General features: G+C 41.4%; 1 protein-coding gene across 1 annotated transcript; it reads left to right on the top strand.

Moving 5' to 3' along the window:
* The first annotated feature begins 5,470 nt into the window (after nucleotides 1-5,470).
* Nucleotides 5,471-19,466, top strand: LOC110511225 (uncharacterized). Its single transcript, XM_090207074.1, has 5 exons — nucleotides 5,471-5,567; nucleotides 6,495-6,733; nucleotides 13,364-13,561; nucleotides 15,197-15,370; nucleotides 16,241-19,466. The coding sequence occupies exons 2-5, from the start codon at nucleotides 6,631-6,633 to the stop codon at nucleotides 17,338-17,340; spliced, it is 1,575 nt and encodes a 524-aa protein (XP_090063200.1). The 5' UTR covers nucleotides 5,471-5,567; nucleotides 6,495-6,630; the 3' UTR covers nucleotides 17,341-19,466.
* Nucleotides 19,467-20,975: the final 1,509 nt, after the last annotated feature.

Here is a 20,975-nt window from a genome sequence, read left to right as displayed (position 1 = left end):
TGCCAAGTGTGAATGTTTAAAGGGCGAGATGCCCTATTTTTAAAGTATGACTGAGGGTGGGAATTGATGTAACAGTGAATTAAGTGTATTACGTTTATATGGTGTAAATTGAAGCTTACTGGCGTGAATTAAGATTTGTATGGTGTACGTTGAAGTTTACTGGCGTGAATGACGATTTGTATGGTGTAAATTGAAGCTTACTGGCGTGAATTAAGATTTGTATGGTGTAAATTGAAGCTTACTGGCGTGAATGACGATTTGTGAGACTCAAATCGTGTGCATGAAATACGCTTGATATTCAGTCGGGGACTAATATCGGTATGAATGAGGTCGGGGACCTTCAGATGAGATGTCTGAGTTGTATTAATAATTTGAGCTGGTACATTAGTTATTTCAGTTGGAGCTGGTACATTAGTTATTTCAGTTGGAGCTGGTACATTAGTTATTTCAGTTGGAGCTGGTACATTAGTTATTTCAGTTGGAGCTGGTACATTAGTTATTTCAGTTGGAGCTGGTACATTAGTTATTTCAGTTGGAGCTGGTACATTAGTTATTTCAGTTGGAGCTGGTACATTAGTCATTTCAGTTGGAGCTGGTACCGGTGAGAATGTTTAAAAAGTCGCGGGCTTGCAGATGAGATGTTTGCACAGAGTTATATCATTGAATATTGAGGGGGTGTGCATGACTATTGGAAAAAGTGTTCAACTCTATTAACGTAAAATTCTGTGTGTAGATTTATATTATGACGTTTGAACCATACTAATATTGTAGAATTACATAATCAACATCTGAACATACGTTAAACATTAATTGAGCCACTGAGTAATAGATAAGATATACACTAGGTACGGAGACGAGGCGACGGGTGTGGTCGACGTAAGACGGGAGAGGTGTTCTAACCAAGTCAAAAAAACGTATAGCAGATAACAAACCGACAACACCCCACCATGGAATGCTTAACTATTGAAAAAGTATCGAAAACATTGAAATCCACCTTGAAAGTGAATGGTGGTAAAGAAGGCAAGGAATGGAAGCAGCGGGGTGAAACGATGTATAAAGAATGGATTGAGGAAGGCTATATCATCTCCCCCACCGGGCTCCCTGCAGAGGGCGAGCCGGGTCGCATCCTAGACTCGCTCAAACGGAAAGTGCATAAGACAAGCACCGAATGGAAGCAGGGGGGGAACCAAATAAAGGGAAGATAAGAGATGCAATGGAAATGCAATGGAAAAGGCCAAACTGAAGGAGAAAATTAGGTTGACAATGCTGGAGAAGCTGCGGGAAATGTGCAGCGAGTCTACACCATCCACACCCAAGCCCAACTACCCACAGCCCCTGAGCCCCCACCCTATGAAGGGTCGGAGTTGATGGCCCCAGTACTGGATGTAACAGCAACTGTCAATTATAACAAGAGACCAGAATGGCATCACGACCAAGCTTGGGTCCCTTTGGCTCAAGACCGAGGGCCGGAAATTGATGCGCTACTAACAGCATCCCGCTCCCTGAGAGATGGGATAACGGAGCTGAGCAGAATACAGAGAGAGGAAAAGGGGAGGGAGTGCACAAGCGAACAACACAGTATGGAGGGCAGCTATGGGAATGGATGCTCGGGAAGCGCAGAGATGGACAGAGAAAGTGTAAACGACAGGGGTCAGGTATGGACAGAAGACAGCCTAACCCAGACACGAGAGAAAGAGATAGAACGAAGGAGAGTATGGGAGGAGCTACAGCTGAGGCGCATGAAGCAAACTCTAGATAGAATGGAAGAGGAACATAGACTGAATAAGGAAGTGAGAAAGCAGCAAGGAGGAACAGGTGGCAATGGGGGACACTTCATACAACATTATACAATTATTATGATGTGTTACAGATGTGGAGGAAATGGCCACTATGCCAGGAACTGTGGACGACCCCCGCATATCAACAAGGCCTAACAAGGGGCAGGGGATATTCTGGGCCCCCACGGGGACGCAGTAACTGGGCACCACGTGGGCGGGGAAATTGGGGCGGATATGGAGGTGGTCACCAGCCTCAACAGCCATACTACCAGCAGCAGCCATCTGGTCCCGGTATGCCTGCTGGGGCAACAACTTCCTAATCCAAGCTTGATCCCAAGTATGGCCTGGCTAGGCCAAGAAACCGGACCTCATCAATGAAGCTGCCCAGAGACCCCAGTTAACGTAAATAACACCACCAACTACACATTTCCGCCTAGTGAGGAACCAGTAGTTAAAATTGCATGATTGGGGGTAAACAGCAGAGTATGTTGATTGACACAGGATGCATGTGGTCTTCTGTGCAAGCATCATACCCCCAAGACGCAAGCTTTCTCAGGGGTCTCGGGAAATATTATGAGAAAGCCATTTACCGTGCCACTGGATGTGTACTGGGATGACCTGAAAGTCACCCATCAATTCCTATACAACCTGGAATGTTCCATCGGTTTGATGGGAAGGGACCTACTCTCTAAACTTGGCTGTAGCATATACTGCAATGGACAGGGTATGCATGTAACAAACATTCCTCCAGCCAAACTAATGCCGATGCTGATGACCGAAAAGCTTGACCCTCCCTGAATGTTGTATTTGGGGGATACAGAAGAACCGGAAGAGAAATCACATGTATACTGGCTCAGGCTCCTGGATTGTGACCCAGACACTCCACGTGTCTGTCGTACTTTCCAGAGGTGGAAACCATAGATACAAACACTGAATGCTTACTACCCACTGGACGACCCACCACATGTTACAATGAACTACTCCAAGGAAAAGGACGAGATATATGAAGAAGCATGGTATGAAGACATGACCGAGAGACAGCCTATTGTACATAGCAGTCCCTTATATGTGCTCAGAGGGAGTGGCAACAAGCTGCATTACTACAGTGCACAACTGGACAACATTGAATGTGGCCAAACTGATTGCGCGAGACACATTGCTGCCCTGTCTAAGGCAATAGGGAAAACAGCTCATATCGTTATGAGACATCCTCTGGAAATCAACACAGATCACGGGGTGACCGCCTTTATTGGCTCCAAACTGTTCACCCTATGGAGCAAGAGGAAGTCGAACATCACAAAAAACGATCACGGCCAAGCACATCACCTATGTGACAGAAGTAAACAACATGACGGATGGGATGGGAAACGGAGAACTGCACATTTGTGAAGTAAGGGCAACAAAACAAGTAAAGGTCAGGATGGACCTCGAATGTCCAGTTGGAAGGAACAGCAGAGACTCTGTTTACGGACGGTTGTTGTTACAGGTCACAGACACCAGAAGAAGGTAACATAGCAGCATATGCAGTGGTGAAGCAAGGAGGAGGGACAGGAACACACGAGGTGGTAGAAGCAAAGAGATTGGACCCATCTGAGGCCTCAGCCCAGCTGGCTGAACTCCGAACACTAAGAAGAGCTCTGGAACTGAGCAAAGGGAAAAGAGTGAACATCTACACAGATTCTGCATAAGCACATGGCATTGCACATATAGATGGCCCACAATGGATGAGGAGGGGCTACCTGTCCAGCTCAAACGAACCCATAAAACACAAACAGGAAGTGCAACGACTAATTGAAGCGATACAGCTGCCAAGGAATGTGGCCATCGTGAAATGTAAAGGGCACAGTAAAGAGGGCACCAGTGTGAGACGAGGCAACGACAGGGCAGACCAAGCAGCCAAAGAAGCTGGAGGTTACACGGCACAACAGATGGTGCAGAGAACTGGAGAAACGCAAGATGAACTAACTATGGACACAGTCAGGCAGCTGCAAGAGGCCCCGGATGTATATGAGCAGACTGTTTGGAACAGGCATGGAGCCAGAAGAGACCATCAAGGGAGTTTATGGCTCTTGGACATAATTATAGTTTGGACCAAGTGGAGAAAGTGGAATTGAGGCAGGACAGATTATGGGGAGCGGGGGAACAAACTCTAGTGAGGAAGAAGGCCAGGTTCAGGATTCCGCTTTAAATATTGGCTGTGAAAGTTTCGAATTGGCTACTATTGATTGAGATGTCCTTATTTAGGTTAATTAAGGTTTTTAGAAATTGCCACCATAGACATGTTACCCGTTACAACCAACAAATATGTTAACCCTGCTTTCCCGCATTACTATCTAGCTAGCAAATAAGTTAGTGTTAGCTAGCTAGCATGCAGGTATCCAAACAGAGTTTATTATGTTAGCCTAGAGAAAATAATAGTTTGCGACATTAACCGAAACTGATCATTAATATAACAACCTTATCAAATTAGAAACGTTTTCAGAAATATTGATGCTTACAATTATCATTGTGTCGTTGTGTTACCGTCCTGAGGAACAAATGTCGGGTGAATGACTTGCTCTTTCGTTCAGCTTCTCCCAGTTTTGAGGCATGACGGTTATAAATTGTAATCAATTCCATTGTGATATTGTAAACTAATGATTTGAAATTACAGGTCATTTTCAGACATTCTGTCTATATCAGAACAAGATATTAGATTTTTAAAATTTATTTTACATCAATATATTTCATGATATTGTGTATATAAATAGATAATCAAACTTATACTATATGCAATATTGTATAGTTGTATTCGTGTATCTAATGCATTTCAATGAGTACAAGCTGATCAGCCTGACCTTCAGCTATATTTGGATCAAAACAGACGGACAATTTTGGGCTAAATAAAGTCAATGATGGATGGACCTGATAGAGCCGAAATTCGCCGTCCGTGGACGTCGCCACTGATGCCATGGCAAAGCCACGGTGAAATTCCCCTTTAACCTGAAGTTTTGGGCTTTTTTCAATGCAGGATTCAATGCGGAGTGTGTCTGGTTTTGGGGAGGGAAATATGGCGAAGCGGAAGTGCTGTTCGAGTCTGATATCTCCCAGTTGAGTAAAGTTGGTCAGAAGGAATGGAAGACGGAGACAACGAAAAATGGAACAAACAGACCAAAAGTTGTAAACGAACATTGGTTTCTTTTGGAGCGCGATTCATCAAAAATTGTGTATTTTTGGGTGATCATTTGAGGTCAGGAAGATGGTAAAGGAGGCATGGTGAAAGGTAGAGTCTGCCAGAGTGACCAGTAATGGTTTTGTTTTGATTATCATGCGTCTCAGAAGAGTAGGAGAGAGCATTGTTTTTCGGAGCAGGGCACCGATAAAATGTGTTATATCTGGAGTTTCGTTGAAAGAGTGAAGAGTGTCTGCCTACTCATGTGATGCTGCGATATGTAAGATACGCAGTGAGAGGGATTGTGAATAAACCACTGCAGTTATGAAATTGATAAAAGAATGGTCATGTTTCAAGTGTGTCGACAAAATATTTTTGGTATTTATTAGGATCCCCATTAGCCGCTGCAAATGTATCAGAATTGTTCACTTCTCTCATTGACTTCTCAAACCCAGGCTTGGTCTACGCCACAAGCGTTCTCTGAAGTCTCGCGTTGTTACGTCTCTGGGTTTAGGAACTGGTAGTGGGGGAACAGGAAGTTCCGCGCAGGCGCGCATCATTCTTCAGAATAAAGGATACGTCAGATTTGTGCAGTCGAGACGACAACTTCTGTGTCGCTTTCAAATGTATTACTACTGGTATGTAATAGCACGTTATAATATCGAAAGAACATGCTAGGTAACAAATACGTCAATGTATTATCACGTTTGATAAAGGTTTTATGTGTTATTTTTATGTCAAAACGCGTGAGTGAACGTGATCACTTTTTTTTACAAATCACATAGTGACTGGGTTAGTCTGAGTGGATGTATATCATTTTGTCAAGGTCATTTCATTAAGGATCAATTTATTTGAGAATTCTGGATTCGTTTTACATGTCGTTTTTGGTTTTGTGTCAAATTCACGAAATTGTAAAATGGCGGTTCCCCCTCGGTCTGCGTCAACGCACTTCGGTGCAGCAGAGATGGACCATTTTACGGTTGCACTACTGTTTTGGAGCTGAATGTAATGATTATCAGTTTTCTACATGTGTACTAATATTCAGAGATATTCAGTTGTTTCTGTCTCTCTATAAATGTTACTATGGTGTGAACGGAAATACTATTGGTTTTTGATATGAATAGTACAGTGAAGACAAGTTTATTCAGGAAAATAGTACATAGTGCTGCCTGAAACATACTGCAAACTTGTACTGAATGGTTTTTGAGGCATTTATGTGAATTCAGGAAATCTACTATAGATTAACTGCATTTACAGTTTGTAGCCTAATTTAAAGTGTATACTTTGTCTAATGTGAATTAATGAATGTTTTGTCAATGCTTAGCTACCTCATCTATTGAAATGAGATCAGTGCTTGTCTTGGACAGCAGCTCATCAGAGCTGAGTACCGTCACCTCAAATGTTTACTGTTTGAGCTCATGTTCCTCTTATAGAATATTAGCTCAACAGTATTGTGTAGCTCCTGCACCTAAAATAAACCATATTTTTAGAGAATAAAGTAAGTCTTGACAGTTCTGGCACTAACTTTTGTGTCCGTTTCTCTTTATTACTACTGGCTGACTCAGATTAAGTCTGAGGCCAGTAACATCAACAGTAAGGACAAACCCAACCTGCCTCTCTCCTTCCACACTGAGTCCAAACCTACAGTCACTGGGTCCAGATTGTGACAGCGGAGCCCAGTTTGCACTGCAGGATCCAGAGATGGCATCAGTGAAGCTGGAAGACTGCAGTCAAACACTGGAGCTGAATGTCATCATTAAAGATGAAGAAGAGGAGGAGGAGATTGGAATATCTGTTTCTCATGGTAAGAGCAGGTTCTGTCTAACTAAGTTGGTGTTTTTCATTCCAACTTCCCACTGTGCAGGAAAAGTTGCTGTAGAACTGTTTAATTTTATTTCACCTTAATTTAACCAGGTGGGCCAGTTGAGAACGAGTAGTGTAGTAAGATTAGGGGGGTAAGGCAATAAATAGGCCATAGTGGCGAAATAATTACCATTTAGTATTAACACTAGAGGGATGGATGTGCAAGTAGAGATACTGGGGTGCAAAAGAGCAAAAATAAATAGCAATATGGGGATGAGGTAGTTGGGGTGGGCTATTTACAGATGGGCTGTGTACAGGTGCAGTGATCGGTAAGCTGCTCTGACAGCTGATGCTTAAAGTTAGTGAGGGAGATATGTCTCCAGCTAAAGTGATTTTTGCCATTTGTTCCAGTCATTGGCAGCAGAGAACTGGAAGAACATGTGGCCAAATGAGGACTTGGCTTTGGGGATGACCAGTGAAATATACCTGCTGGATCGCTTGCTACGGGTGGGTGTTGCTATGGTGACCAGTGAGCTGAGATAAGGCGGGGCTTTACCTAGCAAAGACGTATTGATGACCTGGAGCCAGTGGGTTTTGTGACCAATATGAAGCAAGGGCCCAGCCAACAAGAGCGTACAGGTCGCAGTGGTGGGTAGCATTTGGGGCTTTGGTGACAAAACAGACGAGACTGTGATAGACTCCAATTTGCTGAGTAGAGTGTTCGAGGCTATTTTGTAAATGACGTCGCCAAAGTCAAGGATCGGTAGGATAGTCAGTTTTACGAGGGTATGTTCGGCAGCATGAATGAAGGAGGCTTTGTTGCGAAATAGGAGCCGATTCTAGATTTAATTTTGGTTTGGAGATGCTTAATGTGAGTCTAGAAGGAGAGTTTACAGTCTAACCAGACACCTAGGTATTTGTAGGTATAGAGTAGTGATGCTAGTCGGGCGGGCGGGTGCGGTCAGCGATCGGTTGAAGAGCATGCATTTAGTTTTACTAGCATTTAAGAGCAGTTGGAGGCCTTGGAAGGAGTGTTGTATGGCATTGAAGCTCGTCTGGAGGTTTGTTAACACAGTGTCCAAAGTATACAGAATGGTGTTGTCTGCGTAGAGGTGGATTAGAGAATCACCAGCAGCAAGAGCTACATCATTGATATATACAGAGAAAAGAGTCGGCCTGAGAATTGAACCCTGTGGCACCCTCATAGAGACTGCCAGAGGTCCAGACAACAGGCCCTCCAATTTGACATTGAAAGCCTTGGCCAGATCGATGAAGATGGCTGCACAGTACTGTCTGTTATCGATGGCGGTTATGATATCGTTCAGGACTTTGAGCGTGGCTGAGGTGCACCCATGACCATCTCGGAAACCAGATTGCATAGCGGAGAAGGTAACTTGGCTTTCGAAAGACTTTAGAAAGGCAGGGCAGGATTTCATGATGAACTGTTTCAATTAGAAGGTACATGTTATTTCATGGTACTCAGACTTGCCTGGTTTGACACCAGTATTTCCAGCATTTGTTTTATTCACTGGTCTATCTGGAGTGCTCAGAGAGTAGACTAAAGAAGTGAAGTAGACAAACTGCCAGTGTTTTAAAGTTCTATGAAATGAGTCTGTGTAGTTTCTAACCCTTGTGATAGTGAGTGGAGGATGATATAGCTCATAATTTTCATAACTTATGAGGTACTTTTAGAATAGTTTTATTCCCATTTTGTATTGCACAGCCTACTGATATGAATACGTACAGTACCAGCCTACTGATATGAATACGTACAGTACCAGCCTACTGATATGAATACGTACAGTACCAGCCTACTGATATGAACACGTACAGTACCAGACTACTGATATGAATACGTACAGTACCAGCCTACTGATATGAATACGTACAGTACCAGCCTACTGATATGAATACGTACAGTACCAGCCTACTGATATGAATACGTACAGTACCAGCCTACTGATATGAATACGTACAGTACCAGCCTACTGATATGAATACGTACAGTACCAGCCTACTGATATGAATACGTACAGTACCAGCCTACTGATATGAATACGTACAGTGCCAGCCTACTGATATGAATACGTACAGTACCAGCCTACTGATATGAATACGTACAGTACCAGCCTACTGATATGAATACGTACAGTACCAGACTACTGATATGAATACATACAGTACCAGCCTACTGATATGAATACATACAGTACCAGCCTACTGATATGAATACATACAGTACCAGCCTACTGATATGAACACATACAGTACCAGACTACTGATATGAATACATACACTACCAGACTACTGATATGAATACATACAGTACCAGCCTACTGATATGAATACATACAGTACCAGACTACTGATATGAATACATACAGTACCAGCCTACTGATATGAACACATACAGTACCAGCCTACTGATATGAATACGTACAGTACCAGACTACTGATATGAATACATACAGTACCAGCCTACTGATATGAATACATACAGTACCAGCCTACTGATATGAATACATACAGTACCAGCCTACTGATATGAACACATACAGTACCAGACTACTGATATGAATACATACACTACCAGACTACTGATATGAATACATACAGTACCAGCCTACTGATATGAATACATACAGTACCAGACTACTGATATGAATACGTACACTACCAGACTACTGATATGAATACATACAGTACCAGACTACTGATATGAATACATACAGTACCAGCCTACTGATATGAATACGTACAGTACCAGCCTACTGATATGAATACGTACAGTACCAGCCTACTGATATGAACACATACACTACCAGCCTACTCATATGAATACGTACAGTACCAGCCTACTCATATGAATACGTACAGTACCAGCCTACTGATATGAATACGTACAGTACCAGACTACTGATATGAATACGTACAGTACCAGCCTACTGATATGAATACATACACTACCAGCCTACTGATATGAATACATACACTACCAGCCTACTGATATGAATACATACACTACCAGCCTACTGATATGAATACATACAGTACCAGCCTACTGATATGAATACATACAGTACCAGCCTACTGATATGAATACATACAGTACCAGCCTACTGATATGAATACATACAGTACCAGCCTACTGATATGAATACATACAGTACCAGCCTACTGATATGAATACGTACAGTACCAGACTACTGATATGAATACGTACAGTACCAGACTACTGATATGAATACGTACAGTACCAGACTACTGATATGAATACGTACAGTACCAGACTACTGATATGAATACGTACAGTACCAGACTACTGATATGAATACATACAGTACCAGACTACTGATATGAATACGTACACTACCAGACTACTGATATGAATACACACAATACCAGCCTACTGATATGAATACATACACTACCAGCCTACTGATATGAATACATACAGTACCAGACTACTGATATGAATACGTACACTACCAGACTACTGATATGAATACATACATTACCAGACTACTGATATGAATACGTACACTACCAGACTACTGATATGAATACACACAATACCAGCCTACTGATATGAATACATACATTACCAGCCTACTGATATGAATACGTACAGTACCAGACTACTGATATGAATACATACAGTACCAGACTACTGATATGAATACGTACACTACCAGACTACTGATATGAATACACACAATACCAGCCTACTGATATGAATACATACATTACCAGCCTACTGATATGAATACGTACAGTACCAGACTACTGATATGAATACATACAGTACCAGACTACTGATATGAATACGTACACTACCAGACTACTGATATGAATACATACATTACCAGCCTACTGATATGAATACGTACAGTACCAGACTACTGATATGAATACATACAGTACCAGACTACTGATATGAATACGTACACTACCAGACTACTGATATGAATACACACAATACCAGCCTACTGATATGAATACACACAATACCAGCCTACTGATATGAATACGTACAGTACCAGACTACTGATATGAATACATACAGTGCATTCAGAAAGTATTCAGACCCCTTGACTTTTTCCACATTTGGTTACGTTACAGCCTTATTCTAAAATGGATTAAATGAAAAACGTTCCTCATCAATCTACACACAATAACCCATAATGACAAAGCAAACGCAGGGTTTTAGAAATGTTTAAACATTTATAAAAAAACGTAAAACAAATGCCTTATTTACATAAGTATTCAGACCCTTTGCTATGAGACTCGACATTGAGCATCTTGTTTCCATTGATCATCCTTGAGATATTTCTTCAACTTGATTGTTGTCAACCTGTGGTAAATTCAATTGATTGGACATTGATTTAGAAAGGCACACACCTGTCTATATAAGGTCCCATATTTCACAGTGCATGTCAGAGTAAAAACCAAGCCATGAGGTGGAAGGAATTGTCCGTAGATCTCCATGAAAGGAAAAATTCACACGCTGGTTAAATCGCGGCACCCGCTCGGTCTGCGTCAACGGATTTCAGTGCAGGCAGTGTGGATGCAGCAGAGAGACAATTTTACGGTTGCACTACTGTTTTGAAACCAAATGTAATGATTGTATTTTCTACATGTGTAATAATATTGACACATTCAGTTTGTGTTGATCTATAAACATTACTATGGTGTGAACAGGAAATACAATTGTTTTTTGAAGTAAAACCGTGAATAAAGGTTATTAATGAAAATAGCACATAGTGCTGCCTAAAACAAACCGTAACCTTGTACTAAATGGTTTTTGAGTAATTTATGCATTTATCTACGACAGGTTAAGTTTTAGCTCAAAAGTATTGTGGAGCTCCTGCACCTACAGTGGGGAGAACAAGTATTTGATACACTGCCGATTTGCAGGTTTTCCTACTTACAAAGCATGTAGAGGTCTGTAATTTTTATCATAGGTACACTTCAACTGTGAGAGATGGAATCTAAAACAAAAATCCAGAAAATCACATTTGTATGATTTTTAAGTAATTATTTTGCATTTTATTGCATGACATAAGTATTTGATCACCTACCAACCAGTAAGAATTCCGGCTCTCACAGACCTGTTAGTTTTTCTTTAAGAAGCCCTCCTGTTCTCCACTCATTACCTGTATTAACTGCACCTGTTTGAACTCGTTACCTGTATAAAAGACACCTGTCCACATACTCAATCAAACAGACTCCAACCTCTCCACAATGGCCAAGACCAGAGAGCTGTGTAAGGACATCAGGGATACAATTGTAGACCTGCACAGGGCTGGGATGGGCTACAGGACAATAAGCAAGCAGCTTGGTGAGACTGTTGGCGCAATTATTCAAAATTGGAAGAAGTTCAAGATGACGGTCAATCACCCTCGGTCTGGGGCTCCATGCAAGATCTCACCTCGTGGGGCATCAATGATCATGAGGAAGGTGAGGGATCAGCCCAGAACTACACGGCAGGACCTGGTCAAAGTCCTGAAGAGAGCTGGGACCACAGTCTCCAAGAAAACCATTAGTAACACACTACGCCGTCATGGATTAAAATCCTGCTCAAGCTAGCACATCTCCAGGCCCATCTGAAGTTTGCCAATGACCATCTGGATGATCCAGAGGAGGAATGGGAGAAGGTCATGTGGTCTGATGAGACAAAAATAGAGCTCTTTGGTCTAAACTCCACTCTCTGTGTTTGGAGGAAGAAGAAGGATGAGTACAACCCCAAGAACACCATCCCAACCATGAAGCATGGAGGTGGAAACATCATTCTTTGGGGATACTTTTCTGCAAAGGGGACAGGACGACTGCACCGTATTGAGGGGAGGATGGATGGGGCCATGTATCGCGAGATTTGGCCAACAACCTCCTTCCCTCAGTAAGAGCATTGAAGATGGGTCGTGGCTGGGTCTTCCAGCATGACAACGACCCAAAACACACAGCCAGGGCAACTAAGGAGTGGCTTCGTAAGAAGCATCTCAAGGTCCTGGAGTGGCCTAGCCAGTCTCCAGACCTGAACCCAATAGACAATCTTTGGAGGGAGCTGAAAGTCCGTATTGCCCAGTGACAGCCCCGAAACCTGAAGGATCTGGAGAAGTTCTGTATGGAGGAGTGGGCCAAAATCCCTGCTGCAGTGTGTGCAAACCTGGTCAAGAACTACAGGAAACGTATGATCGCTGTTATTGCAAACAAATGTTTCTGTACCAAATATTAAGTTCTGCTTTTCTGATGTATCAAATACTTATGTCATGCAATAAAATGCAAATTAATTACTTAAAAATCATACAATGTGATTTTCTGGATTTTTGTTTTAGATTCCGTCTCTCACAGTTGAAGTGTACCTATGATTTAAAAAAATTACAGACCTCTACATGCTTTGTAAGTAGGAAAACCTGCAAAATCGTCAGTGTATCAAATACTCCCCACTGTAAATATAAACAGTACCGGCACCCAAAATGAGTATCGGCAACTATTTCAGTCCAAGTCGAGCACTGAATTAGATAATTGAACAAGAAAAAATATAATATATTTAATAGAGAATAAAGAAAGTTCAGTTCTGTCAAGAAAATAACTTTTTTGTCTGCTTCTCTTAAACTACTTGCTGACTCAGGTATGAGGCCGGTAACATCAACAGTGAGGACAAACCTACAGTCACTGGGTCCTGATTGTGACAGTGGAGCCCAGTTTGCTCTGCAGGATCCAGAGATGGCATCAGTGAAGCTGGAAGACTGCAGTCAAACACTGGAGCTGAATGTCAACATTAAAGATGAAGAAGAGGAGGAGGAGATTGGGACATCTGTTAATCATGGTAAGAGCAGGTTCTATCTAATATTTTTGTTCGTTACAACTTCCCACTGTTTATGAAAAGTTGCTGTAGAACTGTTTCATGATGAACTGTTTCAATGAGAAGGTAGATGTTATTTCATGGTACTCAGACTTGCCTGGTTTGACACCAGTATTGCCAGCATTTGTTTTATTCACTGGTCTATCTGGAGTGATCAGAGAGTAGACTAAAGAAGTGAAGTAGACAAACTGCCAGTGTTTTAAAGTTCTATGAAATTAGTGTGTGTAGTTTCTAACCCTTGTGATAGTGAGAGGAGGATGATATGAAATGAGTCTGTAGTTACTAACCCTTGTGATAGTGAGTGGTCGAGGATATGAAATGAGTCTGTGTAGTTACTAACCCTTGTGATAGTGAGTGGAGGATGATATGGCTCATCTTTTTGACTTATGGGATAGTTTTAGATTAGTTTTATTCTCCTTTTGTATTGAGCAGCCTACTGATATGAATTACGTACAGGTAGCCTAGTGGTTGGAGAGATGGGCCAGTAATCGAAAGGTTGCTGGAACGAATCCCTGAGCTGACAAGTTCAAAATAAACTCGGCAAAAAAATAAACGACCTCTCACTGTCAACTGCGTTTTATTTTCAGCAAACTTAATGTGTAAATATTTGTATGAACATAATAAGATTCAACAACTGAGACAAAAACTTAAGAAGTTCCACAGACATGTGACAAACAGAAATGGAATAATGTGTCCCTGAACAAAGGGGGGTCAAAATCAAAAGTAACAGTCAGTATCTGATGTGGCCACCAGCTGCATTAAGTACTACAGTGCATCTCCTCCTCATGGACTGTATCAGATTTGCCAGTTCTTGCTGTGAGATGTTACCCCACTCTTCCACCAAGGCATCTTCCACCAAGATCCTGGACATTTCCTGGGGGAATGGCCCTATCCCTCACCCTCCGATCCTACAGGTCCCAGACGTGCTCAATGGGATTGAGATCCGGGCTCTTCGCTGGCCATGGCAAAACACTGACATTCCTGTCTAGCAGGTGTGATGTTCGGATGTATCGATCCTGTTCAGGTGTTGTGGTCTATTCCAAAGGCCAAAATCAACATCCTGACGAATTCTACAGATTTTCATGCAGTTCTACATCATTTTGGATGACTGGAGACGTTGGCAGAATCATTTTTAATACCTCACAGATGACCAAAGTGACAGACTACTTTGACACGGATAAACTGAGAATCTGAGGTCAATATAAACAACCTTGTCTATAATCCATCAATTTATTTGTTTAATTTTTATTTCAACTTTATTTAACCAGGTAGGCTAGTTGAGAACACCTTTATTTAACCAGGTAGGCTAGTTGAGAACACCTTTATTTAACCAGGTAGGCTAGTTGAGAACAAGTTCTCATTTACAACTGCGACCTGGCCAAGATAAAGCATAGCAGTGCAACAGAAACAACACAGTCAATAACACAATAGAAAACAAAGTCTATATACAGTGTGTGCAAATGGCATGAGGAGGTATGGCAATAAATAGGCCATAGTAGCAAAGTGATTACAATTTAGCAGATGAACACTGGAGTGATAGATGAGTAGATGATGATGAGCAGATGAGGACAAACCCAGCCTGCTTCTCTCCTTCCACAGTGAGCCCAAACCTACAGTCACTGGGTCCTGATTGTGACAGTGGAGCCCAGTTTGTACCGCAGGATCCAGAGATGGCATCAGTGAAGCTGGAAGACTGCAGTCAAACACTGGAGCTGAACGTCAACATTAAAGATGAAGAAGAGGAGGAGAAGATTGGGAAATCTGTTTCTCATGGTAAGACCAGGTTCTATCTAAATTTGTTGTTCCTTTCAACTTCCCACTGTGCATGAAAAGTTGTAGTAGAAGTGTTTCATGATGAACTGTTTCAATGAGAAGGTAGATATTATTTCATGCTACTCAGACTTGCATACCAGCATTGCCAGCATGTGTTTAATTCACTGGGCTATCCTGAGTGATCAGAGAGTAGAATAAAGAAGTGAAGTAGACACGCTGCCAGTATTTTAAAGTTCTACAAAATTAGTATTTAAAAAAATATTTTACCTTTTATCTAGGCAAGTCAGTTAAGAACAAATTATTATTTACATTGACGGCCTACCTCCCGGGCCAAACCCGGACGATGCTGGTCCAATTGATCGCCACCCTATGGGACTCCTAATCACGGTCGGATGTGATAAAGCCTGGTTACTAACCCTTTGATAGTGAGTGGAGGATGATATGGCTTTTACCCACTTTTAGAATAGTTTTATTCCCCTTTTCTATTGTACAGCCTACTGATATGAATACATACGTTACCAGCCTACTGATATGAATACATATGTTACCAGCCTGCTGATATGAATACATATGTTACCAGCCTGCTGATATGAATACATATGTCACCCGGTACAGCCAGAAGAGGACTGGCCACCCATTTGAGCCTGGTTCCTCTTTACGTTTCTTCCTTGGTTCCTTCTTGCTGTGGAGTTTTTCGTGGCCACTTTGCTGCTACATTTGCATTGCTTGCTCTTTGTGGTTTTAAGCTGGCTTTCTGTTTCTGTAAAGCACTTTGTGACAACTGCTGATGTAAAAAGGGCTTCATAAAATACATTTGATTGACATGTTTATCACACCAACTGACTGTTTCTTCTGATGTTGTTCACACAGGAGACCATGTTGAGACATTCTCTACATCCAGAGAGCAACAGCAGAAAGATCACAGAGCTAAGAGGTCTCACCCCTGCCCACATTGTGAGGAAATATTCCCATTTCTATCAAAGCTAAAAGTACACCTAAAAATACACAGAGGAGAGAATCAATATTCCTATACTGACGGTGGGAAGAATTTCACAACATCCAAGACTGTGACAGTTCATCAGAGAGTGCATACAGGAGGGAAGCTGTTCTCCTGCTCTGACTGTGTAAAATGCTTCACAACATCAGCTAGACTAAAAGTTCATCAGAGAACACACACAGGAGAGAAGCCTTACTCCTGCTCTGACTGTGCGGCGAGTTTCTCTCTACTGTGCAACTTAAAACGTCATGAACGTATACACACAGGAGAGAAGCTTTACTCCTGCTCTGACTGTGCGGCGAGTTTCTCTCTACTGTGTAACTTAAAACGACATGAACGTATACACACAGGAGAGAAGCCTTATTCCTGCTCTGATTGTGGAAACAGTTATTCTCTACTGGGCCACTTAAAAAGACACCAACATATACATACAGGAGAGAAGCCTTACTCCTGCTCTGACTGTGGAAAGAGTTTCTCTCGACTGGGCCACTTAAAAACACATAAACATATACATACAGGAGAGAAGCCTTACTCCTGCTCTGACTGTGTAAAATGCTTCATAACATCATCTGAGCTAAAAGTTCATAAGAGAACACACACAGGAGAGAAGCCTTACTCCTGCTCTTATTGTGTAAAATGCTTCACAACATCAACTAGGCTAAAAGTTCATAAGAGAACACACACAGGAGAGAAGCCTTACATCTGCTCTAACTGTGCGGCAAGTTTCTCTCTACTGTGCCACTTAAAACGACATGAAAGTATACACACAGGAGAGAAGCCTTACACCTGCTCTGACTGTGCAGCAAGTTTCTCTCTACTGTGCAACTTAAAACGACATGAACGAATACACACAGGAGAGAAGCCTTATCACTGCACTGACTGTGAGAAGAGATTCTACAGATTGGGCCATTTAAAAAGACACCAATGTGTACATAAAGGAGAGAAGCCTCATCACCTCTCTCAGACCAGCTAAGATTAGACACTCCACTTAATTCTCATCTCATAAAATCATTTGCAACGTTGAATTGGATCAAATGAAGAAAGTGTAGAACACTCTGTTCTAATCCTATTGTTTCTCACTGTGAGAGAACTGTGCAGAGGAAAGAGAGCGTTCTAGAATGTTAGCCTCTCTTTACTTTACTGATCAGTGTGTACCTTGTCAGTTTTGGTGTGTTTTGTTAGCTTCTACTGTAAAGATATTGACATGACCTTGGATTTGCCCTTAGGGTTGAATATCCTTTGTGAGGCTTCTCACAGTGGAGTCTGACGGTTAACAGGGTGGGACTGCTTCCCTCTACAGTTGTCTGTGGGAATGAGATAGTAGACACAACCTACACTGAGTGTACAAAACATTAAGGACACCTGCTCTTTCCATGACCAGCTGAACCCAGGTGAAAGTTATGATCCTTAATGATTTAGTTGTTGTGTATTTGTTATGGATCTCCATTAGCTTTCAACAAACAAACAAAACTGCCGTTGCAGTGGGCTAAGGAATGAAAACACTGGAAAATTGGAAACATACTGCCTGGCCTGATGAACCCTGGTTCCTGCTGTTTCATGCTGATGGGAGGACTGGGGTATGGAGGAAACCACGAGGACATACATCCAGTGGTGGAAAATGTACCTAACTGTCAGACTGAGTGAAAGTAATGAAACCTTAATAGAAAATGACTCAAGTAAAAGTCACCCAGTAAAATACTACTTGAGTAAAAGTATTTGGTTGTAAATATACTTAAGTATCAAAAGTAAAAGTATTAATCATTTCAAATTCCTTCAATTAAGCAAACCAGATGGCACAATTGTCTTGTTTAAAAAAAATATTACAGACAGCCAGGGGCAGACTCCCAACACTGACATCATTTACAAACGAAGCATTTGTGTTTAGTGAGTCTGCCAGATCAGAGGCAGTGGGGAGGACCAGGGATGTTATCTTGATAAGTGTGTGAATTGGACCATTTCCTGTCCTGCTAATCATAAACAATGTAACGAGTACTTTTGGGTGTCCGGGAAAATGTATGGAGTAAAAATAAAATGTATTTTCTTTAGGAATATAGTGAAATAAAAGTTGTCAAAAATATAAATAGTAAAGTACAGATACGCCCCCAAAACTTCTAAATTAGTTTAAATATTTTTTACTTAAGAACTTTACACCACTTCCTGCATCCACTCCGTGTGTCAGCATTGCAGGGTGGTGGTGTGATGGTTGGGCTGTGTTTTCAGGACACACATTGGGGCCCTTGATAAAAGTTGAGCAATGTTTGAATGCCACAGGATATCTAAATAATTACTGCCAATCAGGTGCCTCCCTTCATGACAGCAGTGTATCCATCTGCAAATAGATTTCTTCAGCAGGATTACGCCACAAGGCTTGTCCAGGAATCGTTCCAAGAACATGACAGTGAATTCAGTTTACTGCAGTGGCCTGCCGAGTCACCAGATCTCAATCCAATTGTGCATCTGTGGGAGGAGATGGAACGAGCAATTCGGAGTAGAGATCCACTCCCAGCCAACTTGACACAATTGTGGGAAGCATTGGAGTCAACATGGGCCAGCATCCCTGTGGAACACCTTCAACACCTTGTAGAGTCTATGCCCGATGAATTGAGGGTGTTCTGAGGACAAGGGGGGGAACTCAATATTAGGAATGTGTTCCTAATGTTTATGCACTCAGTGTATATCAGATAAAGATGGCGTGATCAGTTCTCAGCATTATTTTCGGTGTATTATTTTATTACTAAGCTTTTGTTTAATGATAAACAGGGAATTAATCAACTGTTTATTAAATTGCATTTTAATACTTGATTCATTATTGTAGTCATTGATGATGAATGTATTTGAATAACTGTGTTGAAGTTGATTGATCTGGCGGCAGGTAGCCTAGCGGTTAAGAGTGTTGGACCAGTAACTGAAAGGTCGCGTGTTTGAATCCCGAGCCGACTAGGTGAAAAATCTGTCAAGGCAATTAACCCTTATTTGTCCTGTAAATCGCTCTGGATAAGAACATCTGCTAAATGACAAGAATGTAATGAAAAAAATATGTTTGTACATACATGTTTTCTCTCTTGTGTATAATTCAATGAAATAAACTCTTTAAAAACAGCCGGAAGAGTTTGTGCATATATTATGACAACATTTTGTGAAGTTTTTGTTTTCGTTTTGGGCTTTGTGTAAGGGTTTTTTCGGCTGTTTGTGCACACACATTTTTTCTTGGAGGCAAGTCGGTAGCCGAAGTTTAAGCCCGTTCATTTGTGATTGGTCAACAGCACTCAACATTAATGACAGATTTGAGTTATCTATTTTGAGGAAGTGGCGATAGACCCTTTTCAGTACTCAACGCGCTGACGTCACTCACAGATGTGTGCGACTCTTGGCAGCAGTCGTCTAGATGTACGTTTTTATTACTTCCAAACAAAATATCTTTGAGTTTATATACCCTTACAATGTTTTGATTCTTGCTTGAACAGTCGCTAAGATCACAGAACGCTTTCGTTCATTGATAAAGGCTATAGCGAAAGCCATTTTACTGGTTAAAGTGTTGTTGTTTTTTTAAGTTTAATGCAGTTGATTTGTGATGATGACACAAACATATGAAGTAGGACATTCATACAAGCCTTAAAATACAGTTTTCATTTGTAAACAGAGAAAGGGTTCTATGGCGTGTCAAAATGGACAAACAGTGCTACTGACACTTTTTTTTCTCGTTTTTCAAGCAAAGGTATTTTAAGGGAGTATGAGAGCACACTCGTTAGGTTCGCCTTGCCTCCTTAAGAGATTACAAAAGCAGTTTTCTTTATTAAATAAATGAATATTTATAGCACATGCTTAGATCAAATCCATCTCTAACTAAATATAACTCCAAAGGAACCCTAATTAAAGGGATAGTTCAATCAAATTACAAATGTCCACCTTGGTTTCTTCACCCTGTATACAATCCAAATAATGTGTACGTCAACAGTGAAGTTCTGAAGATGGAGGACTTTCAGTACAGCCGTGTTCCCCAATCCTGGTCCCAAAGGGGTGTACATGTGTGTTTTTGCCCTCGCACTCACATACCTTATTCAGTTCAAAGGCTTGAGTTGTTTAGTTGAATCCAGTGTGTGAGTGTTAGGGGCAAAAACAAACAAGCTCACCTCTATGGATCCCCAGGACCAGGATTGGAAAACAATGTAGTACACACCAAAAGGTGTGATAATGCAAATTATATGCAATTATTATTTAGCTAATTTGCATATAATTTGCATAAGCATCCCACTTTTTTCTCTGTACTGAAAGTGCTTTATATTGAAAACTTGACTGCTAACATGCAAACTTTTTGGCATTGTATTAACAGTGGACTAATGAACAAAACACGACGAGGACGTTTTTTGTTGTTGTCAAAACTTCCCTTTCATAGAGCCTACCGCTCCATTAAAGGAGTAGTTCACTATTTTACAACTTGAAGTCCTGTATGTAAGATTACTTGGTTTGTATTCAGGGGACTAGGTGTGTACTCAGGAGATTAATCTCTGATCTTAGCAGTGCCTTTCTTACACCATCGCAGCATTGCACTGTGGTTCTTCAATGTTTTCCTGCCGCTGTTCGAACGGATAAAGCATTTGTGGATCTTTA

The sequence above is a fragment of the Oncorhynchus mykiss genome, chromosome 18, assembly GCF_057628025.1.
Source record: "Oncorhynchus mykiss isolate SJ-2025 chromosome 18, ASM5762802v1, whole genome shotgun sequence".
NCBI classification, from domain to species: Eukaryota; Metazoa; Chordata; class Actinopteri; order Salmoniformes; family Salmonidae; genus Oncorhynchus; species Oncorhynchus mykiss.
The sequence above is the reverse complement of the archived record's forward strand: the minus strand, read 5'-3'. Positions and strand labels throughout refer to the sequence as shown.